Here is a 23,049-nt window from a genome sequence, read left to right as displayed (position 1 = left end):
GATAAAGGGCAAAGCTATTGTGGTAGCAGTCAGGAAAGAGGGGCAGGGTGGAGACTTTGCAGGAAGGGAACTTGGAGAAGGATGCATCAGCAGCAAATGAGAAATGGAGGCAGACTTCACTGGTTGAAGTTTTTCTTCAAAGGGAGCTATTTTGATAAGATACGAGGATTGGCTCATTGTTCTTAAGACAGGGCAGTTGGTACTGTGAACTACATGCAAGCATAAAGCAAAGGCATTTTGATAAAATAACTCTATACTTACAGCTTAGAGTGCTGGTGGTGACTGTGCAAGTAACTCCTGTTTTGCTCTTGGATTTATGAAGTCATCAGAAAACAACCATCAAAGTCGTGCCAGTAATCTAATTGCTTGTTCTGTATTTATCTAACAAAAAATTGGAATCAGAATTACATTCCAGACATTTCATTTGACAACCCAGTCCTTTCTGATTAGGAAATCCAACAGAACATAAAGCCAACATATTTAAATATCCTCCAGAAAGTGAAACAGGAAATTAACTTCTCTCTTACTTCTTGATACAGGAGCTATGTGCACTTAAAATATAATGGTAGTATGAACAACTTGCTATTTCTATGAACTTTTATGCAAACACAAAAGGGAATTTAAAAGTCACATTTGGAGTTAATGAAGATCTGCATAGTCCTGTAAATGAATGACTTGGGGCATTAGAACCACATGCTAAGTTTTTATTATCATTCTTTTTATTGCTGCTGTTTAATATTAGTGTGGTAGTTTCTAGGAGTTTCACTCATGGATTTTTTTAATGTTGTTCAGCTAGGTGGTATTTAACAGCAAAGATGAAAACTTCCTTTGCTGGTTAAATGGGAATTTAGGCTGTTCACTGCCTATGAATAGTGCTAATAGTGCCAGTGTTGTTTTTATAAGGCTGGTTCTCTTTTGTGGTATTTTTGTTGCACTCCACTTTCATGCAAAGGCCTTTTGGTTTGCATAGTGGCTCATATATCCCTTTTGCAGCAGCTCAGTACCTGCAGAAAGCAATGGGGTTGAAGTAAGCTGCAGTCAGTTATCTGAAACTATTGGACCGAGACTCTGACAGTCTTGGCTAGCTTAGTGTGAAGTGTGGGTGCGAGTAATAAACACAGGGACTAATGCTCCCAGAACTGGGTAGATGAAAAGATGATTCAGTTTTTGAGTTCTTTCCTGAGAGAAGCTGAGGCAGACATGAGTGGGCCATTATATTAAGAAGAAGAATTTTGTTTCTGCAGTTGAAGTGATGGTCAGTGAAATTCTATGGCAACAGTTCAAACTATATATTTGCTTCTTTGCCAGGCATAGACAATGCATCAATATTTATGGAATTATGTAATCTTCTTGGAATCTGAAAAAACTGCCAAGGAACTGTTTTTCTCTCCTCAACTTGAAAGATCTTTGCTGTTTTCTTCTTGGCCAAAACAAAAACAGCAATTATATATCATAAGATTCAGTTACTGACCAAATTCTAGAGTTTTGGAACAACCCAGAAATTCTGTAAAATAGAGTAAAGCTTCAGAGACTAATAGAATCAATTTTATCAAATTTATTATAATATCCTTATACATTCATAAACTAGAATTGGATATGTTGGTTTCAAGGGAAGTGTCAAAACATTTTCTCTTTAACAGAGTACTTCACAGCTCTGTGGAACTTGCATATAGACAGAACTAAGAATTACAACTCAGATAATAGATGCCTATTTTCAGCTGTGCGAGGATGGTTATGTAATTCTTGAGCTTTCATATTATATAAACTGGGCCATTTATCTTGTTTGTTAAGACATCAAAGGAATATACATTTGATGTGATAGGTTTTTTTTTAAAAAACATAATAAATTTTAATGGAGCTCGATTTGCTTTCTTTTGTGTTTTTCATGTAATTCTATAAACTGAAAAAAATTACAAAATTAACTTTTATACATTTTTATTCACTTTACAACCCATTGTGGCTTGTTTAAACCAGTTGTTAAGGCTGTGGATCATCTGTGTAACAGCCAATTGCACTAAAATGAGGTCAGTGACTCAGCTAAGTGCAGTGTTTTGTAGGCCATAAAAGCAGGTATATCATGTCAAAACTGACACGGGCCTCATCCTAAATCATATGGGAAATCTCAGCTTTGCTGTAAAGCCTCATTAATTTCTGTGGAGACAAACACACCATTCTCTAGGTAAGACATGGGCTGCAGATGTTCTTTAACAATCCCTTTCACATAAGGTATATTGAATCTGTGATAAATTGACTTGCTAACAAATAGCCTGAGTCTTCAAACTGAGGAAGAGCTAATAAACGGTTGGTACACTAAAACATTTGACCATTTACCAGTTATTGTCAAATTTTCAAAATGTTATGGATCAATTTTTTTTTTTCTGTCTAAACCGGCTGTACATTAAATTCATAGGAATGCCAAAAAACCAGGACCATAAAGTGTGGAAATACATGAACAGCTTATTTTCATCTATTGCACTCGACTTCTTTTATACCAACTCTCTCTTCAGGCTGAATTTTTATGATTGAGAAACATTTTATGAAAACCAGCAGATTCTTTAAATATATAAACATGACTGTTATTGCTATTATATTGGAAATCATGTCCAGTCATGGAAAGCATTTTATATAGAGCTTTGGAAAACGGTATGGAATCACTTGCTACAGGCATGCAGTTGGTCAGATGATTTTTTTTTTCCTAAATCCTATTTAGCTAACAACCCACCCTCCATTGTACTGGTTTGGCAAGAAAACAGAGGACACATTGCATCTTGTAACCTGGACTGCATATAGCTCTAAAACGAAAGGGCAGAGGTAATAAATTTAGCAACACTACACGTGCATCTCAAGAACAGTACCCTAAAAGGTGTGGAGATACTTCATATTATTTATTAGTACCAGATTAGATATTGGGTCAAGCTGTTAAATGTAGGATCGTGAATTGTCTCTTTGTCCCAGAGATCCCATCACAGCTCTTTGGGAAGCTGTTGGATAAAAGTGCCTCGTGCCCAGTGCCTGGGCGGTGGGAGGGGAAGCCGGGGACACAGATGAGTTTGTCCCCACTTGGTCCCTCCCAGCACTGTGTCAGGAGACTTTGGACACTGTCAATCTGAGGGACTTTTGTGTGTCTCTGGAGTGAATGCCCCAAGGAAAGCCCTCTGGAGCAGCAAGTGCTGTGCTCCATCTGCAAGGGCTGTCAGGAGCCCCCTGAGTACCCATGGGAGGTGCCTGGTGGGAACCAGCAGCTGTATGAGCTCCATGGAGCTGCTCAGGGCCATTTCCCTTTGTGTTTTGTGGAAATGACCCAGGCCACTGCTACTGCCTGAACTTACTAACTTACTTCTTTTTTTTTTTTTTATTTTAATGCTGCTAACAGTGTTCTGTTGCATATTTGTCACAGCCAAACTAAAGCATTGTAAACATTTCTGCTCTTCCCCAGGGAGCTGGGGAAGATGCCGTCTGCATCAATGGTGACGCAGAGGCGGGAGGGAGAGCCCCTTCCCTGGCAGATCCTGCCACAGGCAGGCTGGATGACCCCTGGGCTCCTCGGGACACCTCAGGGTGGGTTGATTCCTGTCCCTTGTGCCTCACCAGGCAGGACAGCTCGTGAGAGGTTGGCACCCAAGGCCTATTGGAGCAGGCGTGGGCTGTGAGGCGGTGGCCAAACCGAGGGAGCCCTGCAGGCACTGACCTTGGAGTTTTGACTGCAAGGGAAATAGAGTCACTGCTGGGTGCTTGAAGGACCTCTTAATATTTATGTGAAGCAAAATACTTCAGAGATGACACTGCAGGAGCCTTTGCTTTCATGAAGAAAGGTGTGTTTTCATAGCATAACAGAAGTGTGGTAACTGTTAGTGAGGAGGGGGCACACAAAGTGTTGCTACATCCAAGGCAGGCCACACTGGGAGGGATGGGAGAAGAAGAAGCCTTAATTGCCAGCAAAAATGGAATAGGGATGTGTCCTGGGCTGCAGGCCCTCTGTGTTCCTCTTGTGTCCTCAGTTCACCCCTGCAGCACATGTGGGATGGAAAATGGGATTTTCTTGCAAAATAAAGCAAGAGGTGTCTCTGTCTTCTGGGTTTCTTCCACTATGCAAGTGAAATGGAAAGTGGGAATTATCTGGCTGGAGTGCCTGGAAGAGGGAGAGGGAGCATAGGAGGGGGGTTAGGACAAGGGCTGGATTTAGGAACAGGGAGGGAGGGAGGGAAATGGAGAGAAAGGGCTGCCAGCAGCTGCTGGCAGTGCAGCAGAACAGGAAAGAAAGAAGATAAGAGGAGAGGAAGGAGGGGTGAAGGCAGAGGGGAACAAGAGTGACGGGTGCCGTGGTGGGGAAGGGTCATCTGAGACTCTCCAACGCTGTGCTTGGCACCTGATTAATGTGTTTTAAAAAAACTGGGATGCCAGGAACGCTATCTGACAGGTGACCTAATGCAATTCCTATGACTTCACCCTGTGCTATTTGTGCTTCTTCCGGCCAGCAAGTGATCAAACTTTTACTTGAATATCCCAGTGTCTAAACTAGTTTTGGGTTGAACATTTAGCAAATATATGTGGAAGACTCTGACAATGTTCTATGGAGACTTTTTCAGGGTCCTTTCATCGATGATGCTATGATGCTGCCTTTCCATGGAGCAAAAGCAGATGTGCTGTTAGAAGCTCAGGACTCTGAAATAGTTTGTGCTCCTCACTGCTGCAGAGAAACTTACAGTTCAGCCAAGCATAATGTAAAACTGCATCCCATACTCAGGAAATAGACTGCTAAGGAGAGTGACTTTATCACTACATTCCAGCCCTATAAGCAACTGAACACATCTTGAATGATATTTATTTATGTCAAAACATCTGTCTCTTTTCAATCTATTCTACTGTGCACAAAATGGTGGTGACTTGTTTGTGTAGCGCTTCTTATTTCCAGTGATAAACTTACTAAAATTAGAAGGTACAGAATAACTTAGTTTTTAAACTGCTAACTAATGCTAGGTTGAAATTCACAAGCTTGTGAAGAACTGATTTCATGTCCTGATTTTAATCCCTGATGGTATATTTCAATCCTAAAGACAAGTACTTTTCACCAAAAGAAAGTCTTGTTTGTGAATGGTGTTTTTACTACAAAAGAACAGCTAGACTGTTCTAGATAATAGTGTCCTAATTGCCACATGGAGCATCCTATTTTTATGCCTTATTGTATTTGGGTTTCAATGACAAGGTTTTAGTAGTGAGAGGGACTACCAAGGTGTCTTCGGTGAGAAGCTGCTAGGAACTTCCTCCATGTCTGACAAAACCAATTTTAGCTGGCTCCAACACAGACCTGCTGTTGGCCAAGGCCAAGCTTATCAGTGATGCTGGTAACGCCTCTAGGATAACAGATTTAAGAAGGGTAAAAAAACAACTGTGCAACTGCAGACAGAGAGAGAACTGAGAATATGTGAGAGGAACAACTCTGCAGACACCCAGGAGAGGCACATTGAAGAAGGAGGGGAAGGACCTGCTCTAGACACAAGAGCAGAGATTCCCCTGCAGAATGTGATGAAGATCATGGTGAGACAGGCAATCCCTCTGCAGTCCATGGAAGTCCACCTTCAGGTATCCACTTGCAGCCCATGGAGAACCCATGCTGGAATAGTCTGTTCCTGCGGGACTGCACCCTGCAGAAGGGACATACGCTGGAATAGTGTGTAAAGATCTGCAGTAGGAAGGAATCGCACTGGAGAAGTTCATGGAGGACTCACACTACTTCCGTGTGTTTGAGGTGTCTCTTTTCCATTTTTCCTTACAAGAAGCTCATACTCCAGGATATTACATAGAGGAAGGCTTTTCTCTAGATGCCATTGTCCCTAGACACTATATAGGAAGATAGTGATAGATAACCCAAGTGTTCCTTGGGATTCATTAGAGACATCAGACACCTTTCCAGTTGCTCCTACGTAAAAGTTTCTCTGCCAGTCCTCCTATGGGCTGGATCATGTTGGACTAATAAGGCAATAAGGTATGACAAGGTTATGTTTAATTTTCTAGAGCACAGTAATCTCTAGTACTGTTTAGGATTCTTAATTATACTAGAGCTATTTCCTGTCACATTAGGTTACTAGTTAATTTTTGTGAAAAATAACAATGGTACTTTATATTGCTGAGGAGTGTCCTATCTTACAACCATTGTATTTGCACTGTGTTTGCTGTAGATTGGTGATTCCATTCTCCAGTACTTTGGAAGCCGCACGAGAAGAGCAGTTCTATATGCACCTCCTGCTCACCGTGAAACCAATCGTCAGCTCTGTCAGCGCATCCTGGAAAAACATGGATATACAGTCACAGTCCTTGAAAACAGGAGACTGATGGAAAATCCCAGGCATGAGCGCCCTTATCACAGTAAGACTAACTGGACTTAGTTAATTCATTAATTACTAAATGTGTTCACTAAATACAGTATTTATTCAGCATTCTTCCACAAAAGTAAAGCTTATAAACTACAATACAAGTAAGAATAGAAGCCAAATTCTAACCCTTCTCAGTTGTGAAGCTAATTTTTCACAATTAGGTGATTCTTCCATTAGATATATCCTTCCTTAAAATAATGCAGCAAAGTAGTTTTTTATTCTTGACAACTAAATCACATCAACTTGGTTCCTGATGACTTCTCATACCAACTTCATCAATATAATGGAGTGATTTTCAATAGTGCATTTTATAACAAAACACATATCTGTTACATTTGGTTCTTTTTCATTTTCTCTCTTGAAGAAAAGTTGTATCCACGAAGGTACTTTTTTCCTCTGGTAATGTTTTGATTATCCTGTAAGCTTGTTAAAGAACATGATACAGAAGAAGCACATTTTACATTTGCTGAAGAATCTGGGGTGCATTACTGTTGGTTCTTAGTTCCTGTTAAAATTTGATCCACAGTTAAAACAGGCTACTGAAGAAGCCTAATCTCTTGCACAAGGGACTGTAGCTTTGTTGTGTACAGTTACACCGTGCTTGATAAAGGAACTTTGAGAGCAAGTTATATATATGCTCATCACGTTTAGGGGCTCTTGGACACCTTAGATAGATGAGCTGAAACTGCGTTCTCAGTTTGGTCTTCTGCTGCAAGTCAATGTGGGAGATGGAAGACTTTGAAAAAGTAAATAGATCACCACTCTGTCAGAGGGAAAATGGTGTGGCTGGATATTTCTCATGCTAAAGGGAGTGCTGTTTGCATCATTCAGGCTTGCAATACATTTCTGGGATTGCCAGAGAGCTCAGTTTTGCTTTGAGTTTGACCAAACCGAGTAGTTTCATAGATGAAAACTATAATTACTTAGCATGCTTGAGGCTGCCCAAAATTCCATCACTAATTTGAAGTTTCTCTAAGAAACTTTCTTGAAAATGAGGTTCATTCAGTTTTCTTTGGCAGGCTGTACCAAGAAATAGTAAATGGTCTTCACCTCATTCTTATTTTAGTCTGGTAACATAGGCACATTTTAGCCCCTCCTCTCCTTGAGTCATTTGCATTGCAGTGACAAGACACAGCATGTCTGCAGGCTTTGCTAATCTCAGATGGGCTGCAAAGAAAAGATGGCACCTCTGGGATCATGTGCACCATCTCTGTGAAATGCTTTTGTTTCAAATGGCCAAGGAAGTGGATATACCAAATTCAGCTGTGATCCATAAAAAAAGACGGTACTAGATTTTCCTACAATAATGAGTTCAGATTGAATTTCTCCAACACAGGTTTTTGCACTGCAAACATTTCCCCTGCAGAAATCAGCTTAACTGTGGGTATTTATTTATATTTTACAGGCTAGAACCAGTATTTCCCGTAGTATTTTTCCAGTAATAAAAAAAATAAAAACTGAAAAGATTTTAGGTATTTTCCAGGAACATCCTAAAGCTTCCAGCAGATGTTGGATTATGTAAAAAAAGTCAAATGCTTGCCAATTTAAGGCAAAGAGTAAGACTATTAATTCCATTTCATGGCGACACAACTCTGCCTTTAACTATTCCCTGTTATGTAAGTGCCTAGCTTTAAAGTTACGTTTTAAAAACAAGAAGTAAGTAAAAGAGCATGTCTGCATACCAAACCAATGATCTTTTCTTGCAGCTGAGCAAATTGCATTCAGAGGTAATTTTCCTTGCCAATAGATGATGGGGTTTACTGTTCTGGATGGGATACCACTTCTTAGTTTGGAGAAGGGTATTTTGAGCTGTGCTTTGGCATAATATTTTCCTAATAGGAGTGTTATAAGTTATTAAAAATATACTCCTTGAAGCCTCAGTTAAAAATATATAGGTAATGAACTGAGAAACATAGATTCTGAATGTTGTGAAAAATGTATAAAAGAATAATTCCTTCCTACTTGGTATTATTTAGCAGCTCTATCTGATGCTTTTAGTTTTGTTCAGTCTGTCTTACTCGTGTATCTTTCAAAGTACACTTTAAATTTGAAAGGATTTTTTGTTTTGAATGGCTGAGGGCCAAGACTCTAGCTGAAGTCATATATGGAAAAAAATTCACCACAAAACATTCCTAACTTTTTTTGTGCTGGCCCGCTAAGAATTTTGGGACCAGTTCTGCTCCTGTTTGAAACCCAAATGTGACAGCTCTGCACACTGATCTTCCAGAAATATCCTCCACACCTGGGCTGCAACACTGTGTTGAGTTCATTGCTGCCAGAGAGAAACGGAAGAATAGTTTTCTTCAGTGGAAATTTTTCACTTCTTACAGGCCAGCCAAAACATTTTGAGTTTTGGTAACTGGAAAACAGTTGGCTAAAAAGGAAAAGTATACTTTTTTCTTTTTTTTTTTTTTTTTTTTTTAGTCATAGCATAGTCTGTGATTTATGGGATTACTATGAAATATCCATACAGATGTGCTCTACAGTAAAACATAAATTACTGAATCTCCTAATTTTTCACTGAAAAATAGCTTTGTCAGTAAATTCTCAAACAGCTTTGCTTGAACAAAAAGAATTTGTGCTTTCACCATTCTTTAGCAAACAAACACACATGGAGGGAAAAGTCCATGGACTGATGGTATCTGTCCCTGCTCTGAGCTTTTTGAGACTTACTTTCGCAGCAGCCCTAAATGAGCTAGTTTTGCTGTAAGTTTAACATGTCTCTTTAGCAGTCTGCTGCTGGCATGGAAATAGAGAGGTGGTACTGTATTAGTATCAAATGGTGGGATAGTCAGATTTTGCAAAGAACTGTGATTGCCACCTTGGGCAATGCATTTTAGCATGGTCAGTATGTCCAGTAAGTATCTGTGGTAAGCCTGTTTTGAAGCAAGCAGTTCAAAAGAAGCTGCATAACAGCAGATGAGAAACATATAAGGTTGTATTGGCCAGCACATCTACAAGTGGTACAGTTGTTTTGTTTGCCAGCTAGGCAGAAGAAGGTGTGATTGGTGTGTAGCTACTTCCTTCCTTCCACCTCCTTTTTTAAAATGTGAACCTCTGCTCATAGAGGCGTAGCCTCTGAGACACATTCTGCCTTTGACGCAGCCTTAGAGGGTGTCGAAACCAGTGTCACAATCTCATGGAAAATGTTAAAAGGATCAGAAGGAGTGAGAAAGTCCCATGCCTTCAGACTTCCTCCTGGGAGCTTTGCCATGCAGAGCTGTACAAACTACAGAGTTTCCTTCCCTCAGCCCGGGACAGAGCTGCACTGCTCTGTCAGAATGAGATTAGCCACCTGGCTTCAGAGCACCCTTAGATTCTCCCAGAGGGGCAAATACTGGAGAAGAACTTGCCACATATTTTTCAGTGTCTTCTACCTCTTCTCTGTCCTTCCAGTCTGAGAAGCTCTCACCTATGTTACCACGGTAAAGATTAGCAGGATCTGTGGTTCCCTTCAGATCTATGATGCTCTGACCACATTTTCACAACATTTTTTAAAAGGAAGGTTTTATCTCAGAATTTTTTTTCACTAAAATGCATTTCTGCTCTCCAAAAATAATGTTCCCTAGTTACTGTCTTCTACCTGAACCTTTTCTGAATTCCGTACTTCCCCCAGATGATATCTTTAAAGATAAGTAAACTCCTTATATCTTTCATTCTGGAGCCATTAGTATTTCTGTCCTTTGCTCAATGTGCCTGCCTCATTAGTCATTGGCAACCCTCCCTTAATAGGCATTTCCTTAATTTCTCAATTCTTCACCTTTCCTAATAGTTAATCAAATCTCAGCACACTGTAGACTACAAAAAACGTGCAGTTGTATGTTACAAATCTAACCAACCAGTTTTAATTCATTCAGCAACAGTATGCAAAGTTCTGTTGTTACTGCTGCCTCTTGGAATGGAAAAGATTCTGCATAACCTCAATGATATCCAGTCAGTTTGGCCATGGAAAAAAACACATGTATTTAAGTTACTGGCAAACTGAGTGCAGTGTAACATTATATGCTCCCCGCTGCCTTAGAATGTTAGTAATTTGGTGGAAGTTTTTGCAATTGTATTGAGGGACTTTTAAAAAAGGAATCATAAAGCATTTTCATAGTATTGATTTTATACGATAATTTCCTATTTTTAGAATACCAAGTTAAGTATTTAAACTTAACTATAGCTTCTGTTTGAGTGACATCCATTGAAGATGAAATTTTAGCCATGCCATTAGAAAAATAGCTACAGCACATATATTGCTTTGGATTGGGGTTTTTTATGATTTATTGTTCCATAATATAAGTATTGAATCCAACTTAGCTTTGGCTGATATTTAGCTCTCCTGTTGATTTCCACTGTAGTCAATACCAGTTTCATCTCCTCTTCCTTCACTTGACATTGTTAAATGGAGATAGTATACTATATACATCCTTAAATTTACATGTATAGCAAAGAATATTAGATCTGAAGTTTTTTCCTATTTTTTTTTGCGTTATAAATATATGCATTTAATGCTGTTCTATTTTCTGTCATTTTAAGAGCTTGCTGTGTTTAAGTACTTGGCTGTATTAACTAAGCCCTCATTCCTAACTATGAGGACAAGCTGGCTTTTTGCAGATGTGGGAGTGGTGCTTGGGTGGAGCTGCACCAGGAACAGGAAGGGATGAGAGAGATGACACCCATGGGAGCAAATCTGACTAGATCTTGGCCCTTCTTTTTGCATGCTAGGGTCAAGAGATCTGTCTGGTATTTAAAGGAGCACTATTTAGGTATTACAGCAAGAAGTGAATAACTGTTCACTGATGAAGCAAACTACATATAGTCAGGCATAACTCATTTTGCTGTGAAATGGTGATTTGAGAATTGTATTGTTATGAAGATACCGCTTCTGCTGTCTCCCTCCTTGGCTCTGTTGCTTCTTTGTACCCAGTGGTCACTCCCTATAAAAGCTGCTGCTTGGGGAATGTCAGGGAGCGGGAGGCTGCAGGAGCAGGCACAGGTGTTCACAGATGTGGAGTGATGCTAGCTGCCAAGTTTTCTGCCTCTCTTTGTGGGCTACATGACTGAAGAAGCAGTTGGGGACAGATGAAAGAAAGCTCTCCTTTGATTCTCACAAAAAGCAATATTCCAAGTCAGCCTTTGTTAATTTTTCATTTTGGTTTGTTGGGTATCCTTTGGAAAAATTACTTTATAAAGAAAATCTACATTTTCCATGAGAAGAAAATGATTCTGTTCACTTTGATTCACAGTAGGAGTTAGGAGGCAGAGAAATGTTGTCACATCAGGGTTAGAGATGGAGGAACCTGGATAAAAACTGTACGAGTCACGGTCAGAACTAGGATGAAATGCGTGGTCTTTGCTGATTATCTTTATGTTATTCCTTTAGCATGTTGTATTACCTCTACTACTCTTCACTGTAGATACTTTTGACCAGAGGCTAAATAGCAAAGTATCAGCCTAATTGCTGACATCTGGGCCAGCAGCAAGGTAGGAACTTGCAGAAATGCTACTTCATAAGTGCAGCCAGTAACAGTTTCCTCAGGGCTGCTAATTAGTGTAGAGAATAAACTACAGCCGTGGGTTTCTGAGGCCCCCAGGGCCATGTCTGGTGACTGTCAGACATTCATTTTTCATTTTCCAATATACGCTATATCAGCAAAATAAGTGAAAATGAGAGAAGTTGGTAGATACAGGAGGACACAGTGATAACTCTTTCTTCAAGGAGTGTGAAGGCTAGTATGTTTGAGTGAACAGAGGTACCTTTTAACACAAAGTATTAACAAAGTCTGCTGCCAAGGGAAAAAAGAACAATCTGTTCATCATGCCTATAGTAAACAGTACTACAACAACAACAAAGTTGTTATTAGGAAAACTGTTTTGGGGATAAGGCTAGTGAAGTGATCAAATGGATCCCCTGGAGCTGTGGAGCATTCAATCTTAGACATCTTGAAATATTAGATAAAGAGGTTTTATTGGGTGTAGTGAGTCCCCTTGTGGGGTAACAAGATGGTCTCAAAGACTTCTTGAAGTCTATGACTAGCTTTGAGACAATGAGGCAGATGAGAAACTGATTTTTAGAAAAAAAGTGATTTCTGAGGCAAATGGAGCAATTTCAGGTATGAATCAGCTGTGGTGACTCGGGGCTTGGAGGACATGTGTCCTCCAAATACGTGTGTGTCTTCAATATGTAGTTTATAGCATCTTCTTAAAATGCTAAATAGTCTCAAAAAATCAAAATCTATGAGAGTGCATTCCTGACAGGAGGGGGGGGAAATGGAAGGGAGTGCAAAATCAGTGGGTTTTAGATAATAGCCAGCTGAAGTTTGAGAAGGTAGAAAGCAAATAATATATTTTGAAATAGAGATGGTTTTCATGGGATAAAATGTAAAAATCAGTACTAATACAACCAAATTTCCTTCCTTAGTGAGTGGTTTTCTATTGAGTTAGAAATACATTAACAGGAGTAGGTAACACTAGTTCTGACTTTCTTTGTTTTATTTTATTTTTAATTGCTCAGAATACAGTTAGGAAGAGCCCCTACTTGCTGATTGTTACAGCCTCAGACAAATTTCCATAAAATCCAACTAACTTTAGCAAACAATTATAAAGACTAAAGGCCTCAAGGAAAATTGCTTATGTGTTCTGTAAACATCTGGTTGCCATTTTAAATTACAAGGACCAACCCACTGAAGGAAGCAATTTAGTTTTTTTGGAACAGAAATGGGACACTGGGGTTTTTGTTCTTTTTCATAGTGGAGAGTAAAGGAAATGTCAGGAATAGAGAGGTCACTAGATGCCCAGCTTTTATAAATACAAAAGTCTCTGAGAAAATTAAAGTAAATTGAAATCAGGTTCTGAAAGTGTAAACAATCCTGTGGAGGTAAGGTTAAATAAGCAGGACTGGAGATCTTAGCATGCCAGCAAAAGCACAAGATCATTCTATCATAAGTAAGTAATTTAAAATATTGTGCAAAATAACAATGCTGAGGCTAGCCACAGAAGTATTTTGTGGGTTACCGTACAAATACACATGTATCTTCAAATCTAGCAGATGTAACTTCTCTTCCCAAAATCATTTTGATTAACTGTTGGTACAAATATATAACCAACAGTATACAAAACTAGTTGGCTTCGTAATGCAAACTGTGTGTCATGTGAGTCCTGAGCAAAGTCTTGACAAGTAAAATAGAAGCATTCTTTTTGTATGTTGTTAAGCAAGGACATTCCTAAATAAGCTAAATAGGTAGAAATGTGGTCCTCAGAACACAGCGTGTTACAAGCATGTGACAAACTCAATGTTTGCTAAATTCTGCTTCCATAAAATTCAAGTTCATTTAGTTTTAGGAAGAAAATGCATACCAGAAACATTCACTGTCTTGATCTCTTTTTAATTTTGCTTTTAGCAATTAATTTTATGCCACAGACATAATTTCAGTACAAGGCACTTCGGTTTCTGACATACAAAGATGAATGCTGGTCTCTAATGTGATGCTGTGGTTTCTTGTTAGAAAATCTAAATGCATCATATATTTTTCTGAACAATATGTATTCTTCTTCCTAATTATTAGCAGAACATAGTCATGCTTTCTAGAAGAAGAACACACAAACAATTTCTTTGTAGTACTAAAATAAACCCTCTGTGAGACTGTAGTAAATCCCCTCTTTCAAATGCACTCTTTTCCCTGAGAAAGACAAATTCTTTATTGTTCATAAAAAAGTGTAAGGACACAGAGCTCTGTAAGGTAAAACCAAAATATAGCATTTAGTCATAAATTTACCCAACATATCATTCTTTGAATGTTTGTTTTAGTCTTATGAACAGAACATACAGTCCAGTGGAGTTGTATTTATGGGGCTGACCTAGAAATTGCAACAATTAAAATACTACACACTGATTGCACAGTGAGCTAAAATTAAAACCTTACTGGAATAAATTATGTCATGTTAATAGAATCTGAAAAACACCAGTGTCCAGGCAGATCCACATGCTGGCCAAAGGAAAGCAGCAATGTGCAAGTCCACTGAAATTAAATAAATACAAGGGATTTGGGTGTCAGTATGCAAGCTTTATAACATGAAAATTATAACAAAAGTAACGTGGAAATCCCGTAGAAGAATTTGAGGCAACATTTCATAACTGTAGCCTGGGGGGTAAGAAGGTAACGGCACATAATTGCTTTTTCAAGTATTTTTAAATGCTTCTCTTTGAAAATGAATCCTGGCTCTGATAGGGTTCAAGCAGAGACTCTGGTTTATAAATACATGCGTCTGTTCCTAAATGTCAGATAATTTTCTGCTAATATAGGTGATGGGAGAATGACAGTAAGTTGAGCCAGAAGCCTGTCACAGTCCTGCCAGAGCACTCTCTCTAAGGGATTGTTGAGTAGGATTGCCCAGTGTTTTGGCTGCTGGAAGCTGTGCACCCTTTTTGATGCGCTCACTGGCTCTGAGCCCTGGTCAGCTGTGAGAAGTGTGCTGCTGCCTTTCATCACTGTGCTCCCATTTTAGGTAGAGGTATTATATACCACTGAAACAAAACCATTTTTTTTCTTTACTTTAGCTACCATCACTTTTATTGGTTCAGGCAGCAAAAAGCTTATATACTATGTGGGCCTTCATTGTAATTTGCAGCCAGCACACACCATTCCAAGGTTCAGATTCCAACTTTCTCCAGCTGCATCCACTTTCAGCTGACAGCTCTTTTGAATGCTGCATCCCAGAACCACCCCAGACATCAAAAGTGCAGTAGCCACCCACAGGTTAGAACATGCTTCTGAAAACTTCACACAACATATTGTTGTTATACAGGCTTATCTTACATCAAATAGGAATCTTTTTTTCATGAGGGGAGTGATTATTCTCCCCTTCTGATGTTCATTGTACTCCCTCAAAGTTGATTTTTCAATGTAATATTGAATATTCTTTTATTCAGCCCCTGAAGTTGTCCATTTGGAGGTAATCCTAGTTTGCACAGATGTCAAAAAGAATGGAAGCTTCTCTGACGTATTTAGAAATTGGAACTGTTTCTCAGTTTCAAGTTAGTAACAAGAGCTTTCAGATTTCTGGAAAAAATTACTTCATACAGAAAAATATTACTGAAAGTGACATCCACTCTTTGATTAGAAAGGAAAAAACCCACATATCATTAATTTCTATCTTTTTGACAGTCATGTTTCCTTACAAAACAATGTCCATTTTTCACAACAGAAGGTCAAAACATGGAGGGGATTTGGATTAAAAACTGACTAAGGAATAGGATTTGAGCAACCTTAATGGGTAGCAAGATTAAACAAGTATAGTATTGACATATTTCCTCAGTGATGTCTCATATAAATATATAAATATATATATATAAAATATAAATATATATATAAAAATATAAATCTATAATATATATAATATATAATATATATATATATAATATATAATAGATATATAAATATATATAAACATATAAATATAAATATATTCAGACTCTGATAAAGGGAAGGACAGAATAGCTTAGTGGTATGTGTTTTGGAAGGTTTGAACCAAATTGTTCAAGTCATAAAGTGTTTGCATAACAAGCTTATTGTTGTAATGACTTTGTTTCTGACATTTGTGGTAATGCTTTCCAAAATAAATATTTAGCTATAAAAAGGACTTTCAGTTTTAATTTATAGCAACCACTAAAAGTGTGTATGTATATAGAATACACTGAGTTTTCTACTGTGTTGTTTAAATGCAAGATGAATCTGGCACAACCACAGTTATTTTAGATCCGACAGCTCAGCTGATCAATTTATTGAAAAGGGACTTTTAGTATAAAATGGTAAAATTAGACAAGACCATTTTTTCTTTATTTGGAAGAAAACCACTGTTTGCTACAATTCATTATTTTTTTTACAAGAGCTAAAATAGAAAGCCTATCATCATACTAAAGCACGGTTAAACAGGCTGATAAACAAAATAAGAAAAAGATCAAGCTATTTTGGACCAAATCAAGACGTAATTTGCTGTGTTTGGAGATAGGCATTTAAATATTTCTTCCCCATCTGGCTTTAGTAAGTCTCTGAAAAAACCTCACTTGCTCCAGCTTTCACAGCCCCACTGAGGCCTGGTGTCACTGGAACCTGTCTAGAAGTCAGTCTTCAACAAAAAATAATTGTGGTCATTTTCTGTAAACAGTAGGCTTAAGACAAGGACTTTAAATACAGAATCAGGCACATGTTAACCCTATTTTTACTTGAAATGTAATGCTATGACTTTAGAAAAAGGGTTGGAGGGCTTTTGGAGAAAGCTCTAAGAATAGAGAGAATTAAGTATTCCAGGAAGTGCTAGCACAGAAGGTAATTGTAGGCTAGTTAGGTTGCCCTCTGTGTGAAGTAGGAGAAGGCATCAGGTTTTTTACTTCTCCACTCAGCTCCATGGCACATCTGATTTACAGCCCAGATGTTACAGTACACATTTTTGCAAACCTAATAATGTGAGGGTGTCTGTTGACAGTCAAAAGTGAGAGGTCTGATCCTAGGTTTCTTTGAAATGTTTGGAGACATAATTTTAAGGTTTACTTTAGAGGCCATGTTCCATGGATGCTCTACATGGTAGTCATAGTGATATCTGTGTCACTGACTTACGCTACTCCATGGCATGCCAGGTGAGTAGAGCTGAAAGGCAGCATAGGGTGCTGCATAGAAAACAGTATCTGTGGGGTACAGTAGGAAATCTCCCTTACATTAGCCACAACTTAATTATTGCATCACTATCTTCTGTGGTTTTATCTAACTCATAAATAAAATGGATCAATTCCCTAGAGCTGAGGACAAGCGATGCAGTATGGCTCATGTCCACATATCTGTGCTCTTTTCCTGTCATTGAGGGTGGCCTGGTTTTCCCTGAGTTTTAGGAACTGTCACTGGGCTAGGCTGTCTCCTGGGGCATTGCATGGCCACCCAGTAGAAGAAAACAAACACAGTGGATGATTACAGGCAAATAGTTGAGCCTTTGTCATGACACTGTTTTGTTTAGCTGTTGCCTTTATTCCCAAGCTTCTCTTTTTCAGTATTCTGATTGTTTCCTGTCTCTTGGGTATTATGGAATCTGATACAATAATGAGGAATGGCATAGGCTGTCTGCATACTGTAATTGCAGTGATTGAGGGTTGCCATTCAGACCTGAAAATAAGTGTCTTTTTTTTTGTGTATATGATCAATCATCATTCTTCTAACATTGTCATTTTTACCCTAATTCATTGTAATTAGAATGAAACAGGATATTAAGACAAACCCATCTACTTCTTATCCTGACCTCCTCTATAACCATAGAAGGGTAGAGGCTGTTTTCTCAGCTCTAGGACAGTTTAAAATCAATGATGAATTCTTGTTAGTGCTGTCATTCAGAGGGTGGCTCAACTCAGGTTCCTCATGTCCCATTGCAAAGAATGAGATGGTAGAAAGGTTGGGGTGTTGAGGTGAAATGCAGGATGGAAAGTATAACCAAGCTGGCAGTTTGGTTCCCTAGGGCAGAACTCCTCCTCCCCAAGCACTACTTTCCAATTGGATCTTCTTTCCAGCCTCCAGCTCTTTTGTTGCACACACCTTTCTAAAAGCCCAGATTCTTCCTTGTAAAAGTAGCAGAATCAGCAGGTTTGGCAATAGTTTAGTGGGGAAGGTGTTTCAGTACCTCTTGTTCTTGTTGTTAACTCCTGTGTACACACTCATCCAAGTTACGATGTGCTTCCAACCCATCCTCAGGTCCACAAGGTGCTTTGGGGCTCCCATTCACTCATCCTGATGGGCACTAGGATTTGATACTGATTGTCCCCTGGAACATCTTGGGGACACCAGGGCAGGAGCTTGTTATCTCTCTGACAGGGTTACTGGGGTTGCCCCACCCAGTATTGTGCCTCTGTGTTCCTTTGTGTGTGTGTGCATGTGCATAAGAGAGAAGAGTATTCTGTGGACAGATCCCCCTCCTGCGATGTCCCTGGGAGCAGTTGGAGCAGGGTGTTCTTTGGATTCCCCCACCTGCTTGGTTTCTCTGGGCTCACTTGGGCACGTCTGTAGATGAGTTTTTATCACAGAACTACTGATCACAGCACTCTTATTCAGCAACTAAGACATGGGTCTGAAAACTGTAACTCATGTTACTCTCACGGTAAAATAAGAAAGCTTCAGGCATAAATTTCCTGTTTTCTTCCCTTCCTTGAAAAAATAACTGGAGTTTTATTAAATGTTTCTGTAATAGAATTTTTGAATCTTGATGATTTTGCACTATTGACTCTCGTTGGTTTATATTTCTGTATCCAGCCTGTCCTCAGTGTGTTCTTCATTGCTGCATGTGTTTGTTTCCCTTCTTTTGTTACTCTACTCTGTGACAGGTGTCATGTTTTTGAACTGCTACTTTTTTCATGTTATCTGAAGTTCAAATAAAATAACTTTATAAAATCAGTGGGAGATCAGTGAATATTAGACCAGAGCAGGCATATATGCACACAACCAGCACACAGTTAGGTACTCAAATGCTGTGACATCCATTTTTTTCCAACTTTGATTTGACTCACTCCCTCATGATACATCCTTCCACTTCATGACTGTGTGCTGCTTTTTCATATGACTTTGCCTCAGGGTGCACAGGACAGGGATACAAAGTTCTTTGCTGGATATAGTCCCAAGAGTTGTTAGAATAACTTGGATCACTTAGCAGTGGGAGCTGCCCAAAGGCAATTGTGTCAAGCAGAGACTTCTTACTTGGCACTGAGCAGGGTGGAGATACTCTTCCTCTCTGCTGATGCTTGGAGATCTGAGTGCTGTCTCTCTCATCACGTGAAGCAGTGTGGTTTTCCTCCCTTAGTGGGATGCACATGTAAAAATTTGGTAATATTTGATTTATTTCTTTGATTCATGCATGGTGTACTATTACCCCTCATGCTTAGCCTCAAACCCTGCTACCAGGACAGGGAATCATTGCAAGTTTTTCAATGCCTATGGCAGATGAAGCATATGGACAATAACTTCCTTAATTATAGAGTTGCCCTCCCTATGATCTTCTCCCCAACCTTATCCCCATGTCTGAACAGCATGACTCTTCTCCTCCACACATCCACATTCTCTCTTTCCAGTTTTCACCTGGTTCTTCATACCAGTCCACTCTCAGTAGCCTCTCTTTTATGTCAGACAGTTTCCTTCTCCACATTCGTAGAAAGTAAGGAGACATCTTCACAGATGTATTAATTAGCTGAGCTTTGGCAGATCTGTGACATCTGTGCTTTAACGAGGTACCAAGTACTTCCATTCCAGAGAAAATTAGGTCTCAGTCCTACAATGTTTTTTGTGCAAGTGAGAGATATATCTAGCAACTTTGATTATGGTAACTTACCTGGTGTATTAAATACATATAAAGTAAGAATTCCAGCATCTGGGAGCACTTAGAGATGTAAATCATTTTAGCTTGCATACAAGAAGAGTAATATTGGATTACTAGGTGCTTTTGGTTTCACTGATGCTTGCTGTGCAAAAAACACCCATGTGTGGAGAACATACCAGAGTAATCTGAATGTTCATCCAAAGCATGGTGTGTAAGCACAGAAGTGGAATAACAGTCTTGAGTGTTTGAATTGCCCCAATGTGTTTGCCATTGAATCAGCACTGCATATTTTCCTTTTGTTTGCTTTGAACTCTACTGTAGTTCAGAAAGTATTTTGACAGCGTATTTTCATAGGTTGAGTTGACAGATTATGCCGTGATAAAACATATAGGTTGTTAGAGTTAGAATCTCTAATACAATTCCATGGAGAATTAGTTACTTTTATTTCCAGTATTCTGCTCATTCTTTGATTGCATAGAAAAATCTATGGATATAGTTTAATAATACTGCAATTTATTTTTCTACTACCTTTTGTTGTCTTATAGGTAGTTATCTGTAAATTGAAAAACACTTTAAAATATTTGCTACGGGTCTGAAAATTCTTTTGGTGTTTTCTCTTATAATATTGTAATTTGTTGATTGAAGAAAGGATTGTTAATATATTGCATGAGTCAATGTGATATAAATGGAGAAAGGATTGTCCTGTCAGTTATCCGTTCTTGTACTTATGCCTTTTGCTCCTTTTAGAGAAAGTCATTTGCCTTATATTATCAATTACTCCAATAGTGAAGACAATAACTTTTTGACTTGGTAGGCAGGTCTAAGGCAGTTTTAGAATTTGAGACCAGGTGAAAAAATGAAAACATCTGTCCATATTTGAGAACATTTCTGGGAGAAACAGGTAGCTCTTGGCTTGTTGCACTCATTTATTTTTTCACTTTTAAAATTCTCCTTTGGATTGACAAGAAAAGCATGCTTGCAACCTGGCCCTTCCTGATATCAAGAAACAGTAATAAAATAACTCTCTCTTTTTTTGAGACAAGAGTGGAAGCATTATGCATTCCCATTTGTAGTTAGACTGAACATGTGTTCACAGCATTTGCAGAAGAGATACAGAATAGTCAAGCATTATCCCATTTTTATGAGCAAGGCACTGTGATAGAACTTTAAATGGCTATTTCAGTCCCCAAATACTGAACTTAATTTGTGACTGTGCATTAATTCTTGAGCACAGGGCAGCCTGGTTCTACTTGGTTCATGCCAACCTCTCCTTCACAAAGAATGCTTCCCTTGGCACTTCACATCCCCTTAGCTAGGGGGCAGCTGAGCCAAAAGAAATAAAAAATCCTGATCATCCTCAAGGGGGGCGAATAGTGACTGTCCTCAAGATTCCATCAGCCTTTCCCTGCCAACCATACAGCAACTGTACAAAGTATTTTGTGAATGAATTGACTGCATCCAACAATCTCAGTTTCATACATACTGTGGGTTGGTTTTTTTTTTACACTTGTAATACTCCACTGCAATTAATGTGACAAAAGATTTCAGCCTAATTTGTCCAGCTAAGCAAGTGATTACTGGGCTGTGCGTTATGGCAGAGTACAGTCAGTCTCAACAAGTGGCATGGAGCACATTGTGTGAAACAGCAAAAGGTTTGCCTATGGACAGGTGTACAGCTGCTTTCCAGAATAGTTTAGAAAATATCAGAAACCTCACCATCTTGTCCTGTTCTGTCTTCACTCAACAGTGTGAATATTCCTTCATTGCTGCTGTAGTGAGTCCATATCAGTGATAGCTCATGACTATCAAGGGCCACGCCAAAAGAGAAATTAAAATGCTTCCATTAACTACTTCTTTAAAGGGAAAATTCCTGAACACGTAGATGTGAGACAGTCATTTAGGGAAAGCCTTACAAATGAAACAGTGATATCAAAAACTTGTAAAATGACATATCGTTAACAAAGAGAAAGTATTCAGTCCAACAAGCAGTATTCTGATCTTTGCACAAGTGAGACAGCCAAGCTGCTGTAACCAGAAATAGGCTTCAAAGGATGTTTTCCCCTAGGGCATTATCAGTGAAGCTCAGATCTTCAGAGGTGTAGAATTCTCACATCCCCAGACCCTGTCATACAACCTGCCTGATGTTGCTGCCCTCTGAGATGCTGAGGGGCATAAAATTCAGCCCAGGACCCAGACCCAGTCAGTGAGGCAGAAGTTCTGTCTTTCAGACATCCGTTAGTGCTTCCACTATCCTATTGACTCTTATTAATTGACTACATATCAGGGATGAATACTGCTTTGTAAAACATGTTTCTCTGTGTACTTTAAAGTTGGATTTGTTCACAAGCAGCTACTTCCATAAATATGTTCCTTCTCACCAAACTTCGTGCAATCTGTGCTCACTCTTGTTTTCTTCTTTTTTTTTAGTGCTCATAAAGGGATTAATTTTAGAGTATGGTTTGGGCAAGTGCAAAATTGCAAATTGATTAGAAGTTAAAATAAAAATAAAACCAAATGGCTTTTTAATTTCCCAGAATGAACAAAATACAGGAAGATAAGCATACAAGCTGAAAATTTTATTTGATTTTCAAATTTTTTTCCTTTCAAAATTCAGAATAGGAACCTTAGCACTACAAAATGAAATTTCAGTTTATGATATTGAGATGAAACTTATTTGATTAAATCATATAATATTTTTCTGTGTCTACACCTAGGAGAACTAAAAGGTCCATAGAGTTGCATGCTTTTGACAGTTTTCCTGCAAAATCCAGCCTCCAATGCCATAGCTCATGGGGAAAATGTGATAACTTCAGAGGTTGGAATAAGATCACTTTAGTTTAGAAATCACCTCCAGAAATTCTTGAAAATTATCTCTAAGTTTAATACCCCACAAAATCTTACAGTTCTCATTTGGTTTCTGTTAGCTTTGGTCTATGATATCAGAATACAAAAACCCTCCACAGAATATTTTTCTAGAAAAAATTAGTTGTTTTTATTGGTCCCTGCATTGCTATTTCCTCTGCTGCTAAAAAACATGTTTGTTTTGCTCCCTATTATCTGACTATTATATTTTGAATTATTTTTCCACATTAACTATGTTAATTATTTCAAATTATTCCAACTCGGGGAGCCCCTGGTGGTCTAGTGGTTAAGGGTGCGGCGCTGTCACTGCCGAGGCCCGGGTTCGATTCCCGGTCAGGGCCACTCCCGGGCAGGTGGAGCTCGTTAGCCCTTAAAGGCAACCCACCTACGTCCTAAGGACCTCACTGCCACCGTCCAAGCTCGCTTGGCCCCGGCAGATGAACCTTAGGATTAAAGGGTGGGCTCAGTTCCGCGCACACTGTGTCTCACC

General features: G+C 38.9%; 1 protein-coding gene across 1 annotated transcript in view; it reads left to right on the top strand.

The window, feature by feature from the left end:
* CPED1 (cadherin like and PC-esterase domain containing 1) overlaps positions 1 to 23,049 on the top strand; it is a 148,522-nt gene that overhangs the window by 6,000 nt on the left and 119,473 nt on the right. The window contains 1 exon segment of the mRNA XM_050324204.1: positions 6,177 to 6,363. Within this exon segment, the coding sequence (XP_050180161.1) occupies positions 6,177 to 6,363 (187 nt within the window).

Source organism: Myiozetetes cayanensis, unplaced genomic scaffold, assembly GCF_022539395.1.
Source record: "Myiozetetes cayanensis isolate MyiCay16 unplaced genomic scaffold, myiCay2020 scf3, whole genome shotgun sequence".
Taxonomy (NCBI): Eukaryota; Metazoa; Chordata; class Aves; order Passeriformes; family Tyrannidae; genus Myiozetetes; species Myiozetetes cayanensis.
The sequence above is the reverse complement of the archived record's forward strand: the minus strand, read 5'-3'. Positions and strand labels throughout refer to the sequence as shown.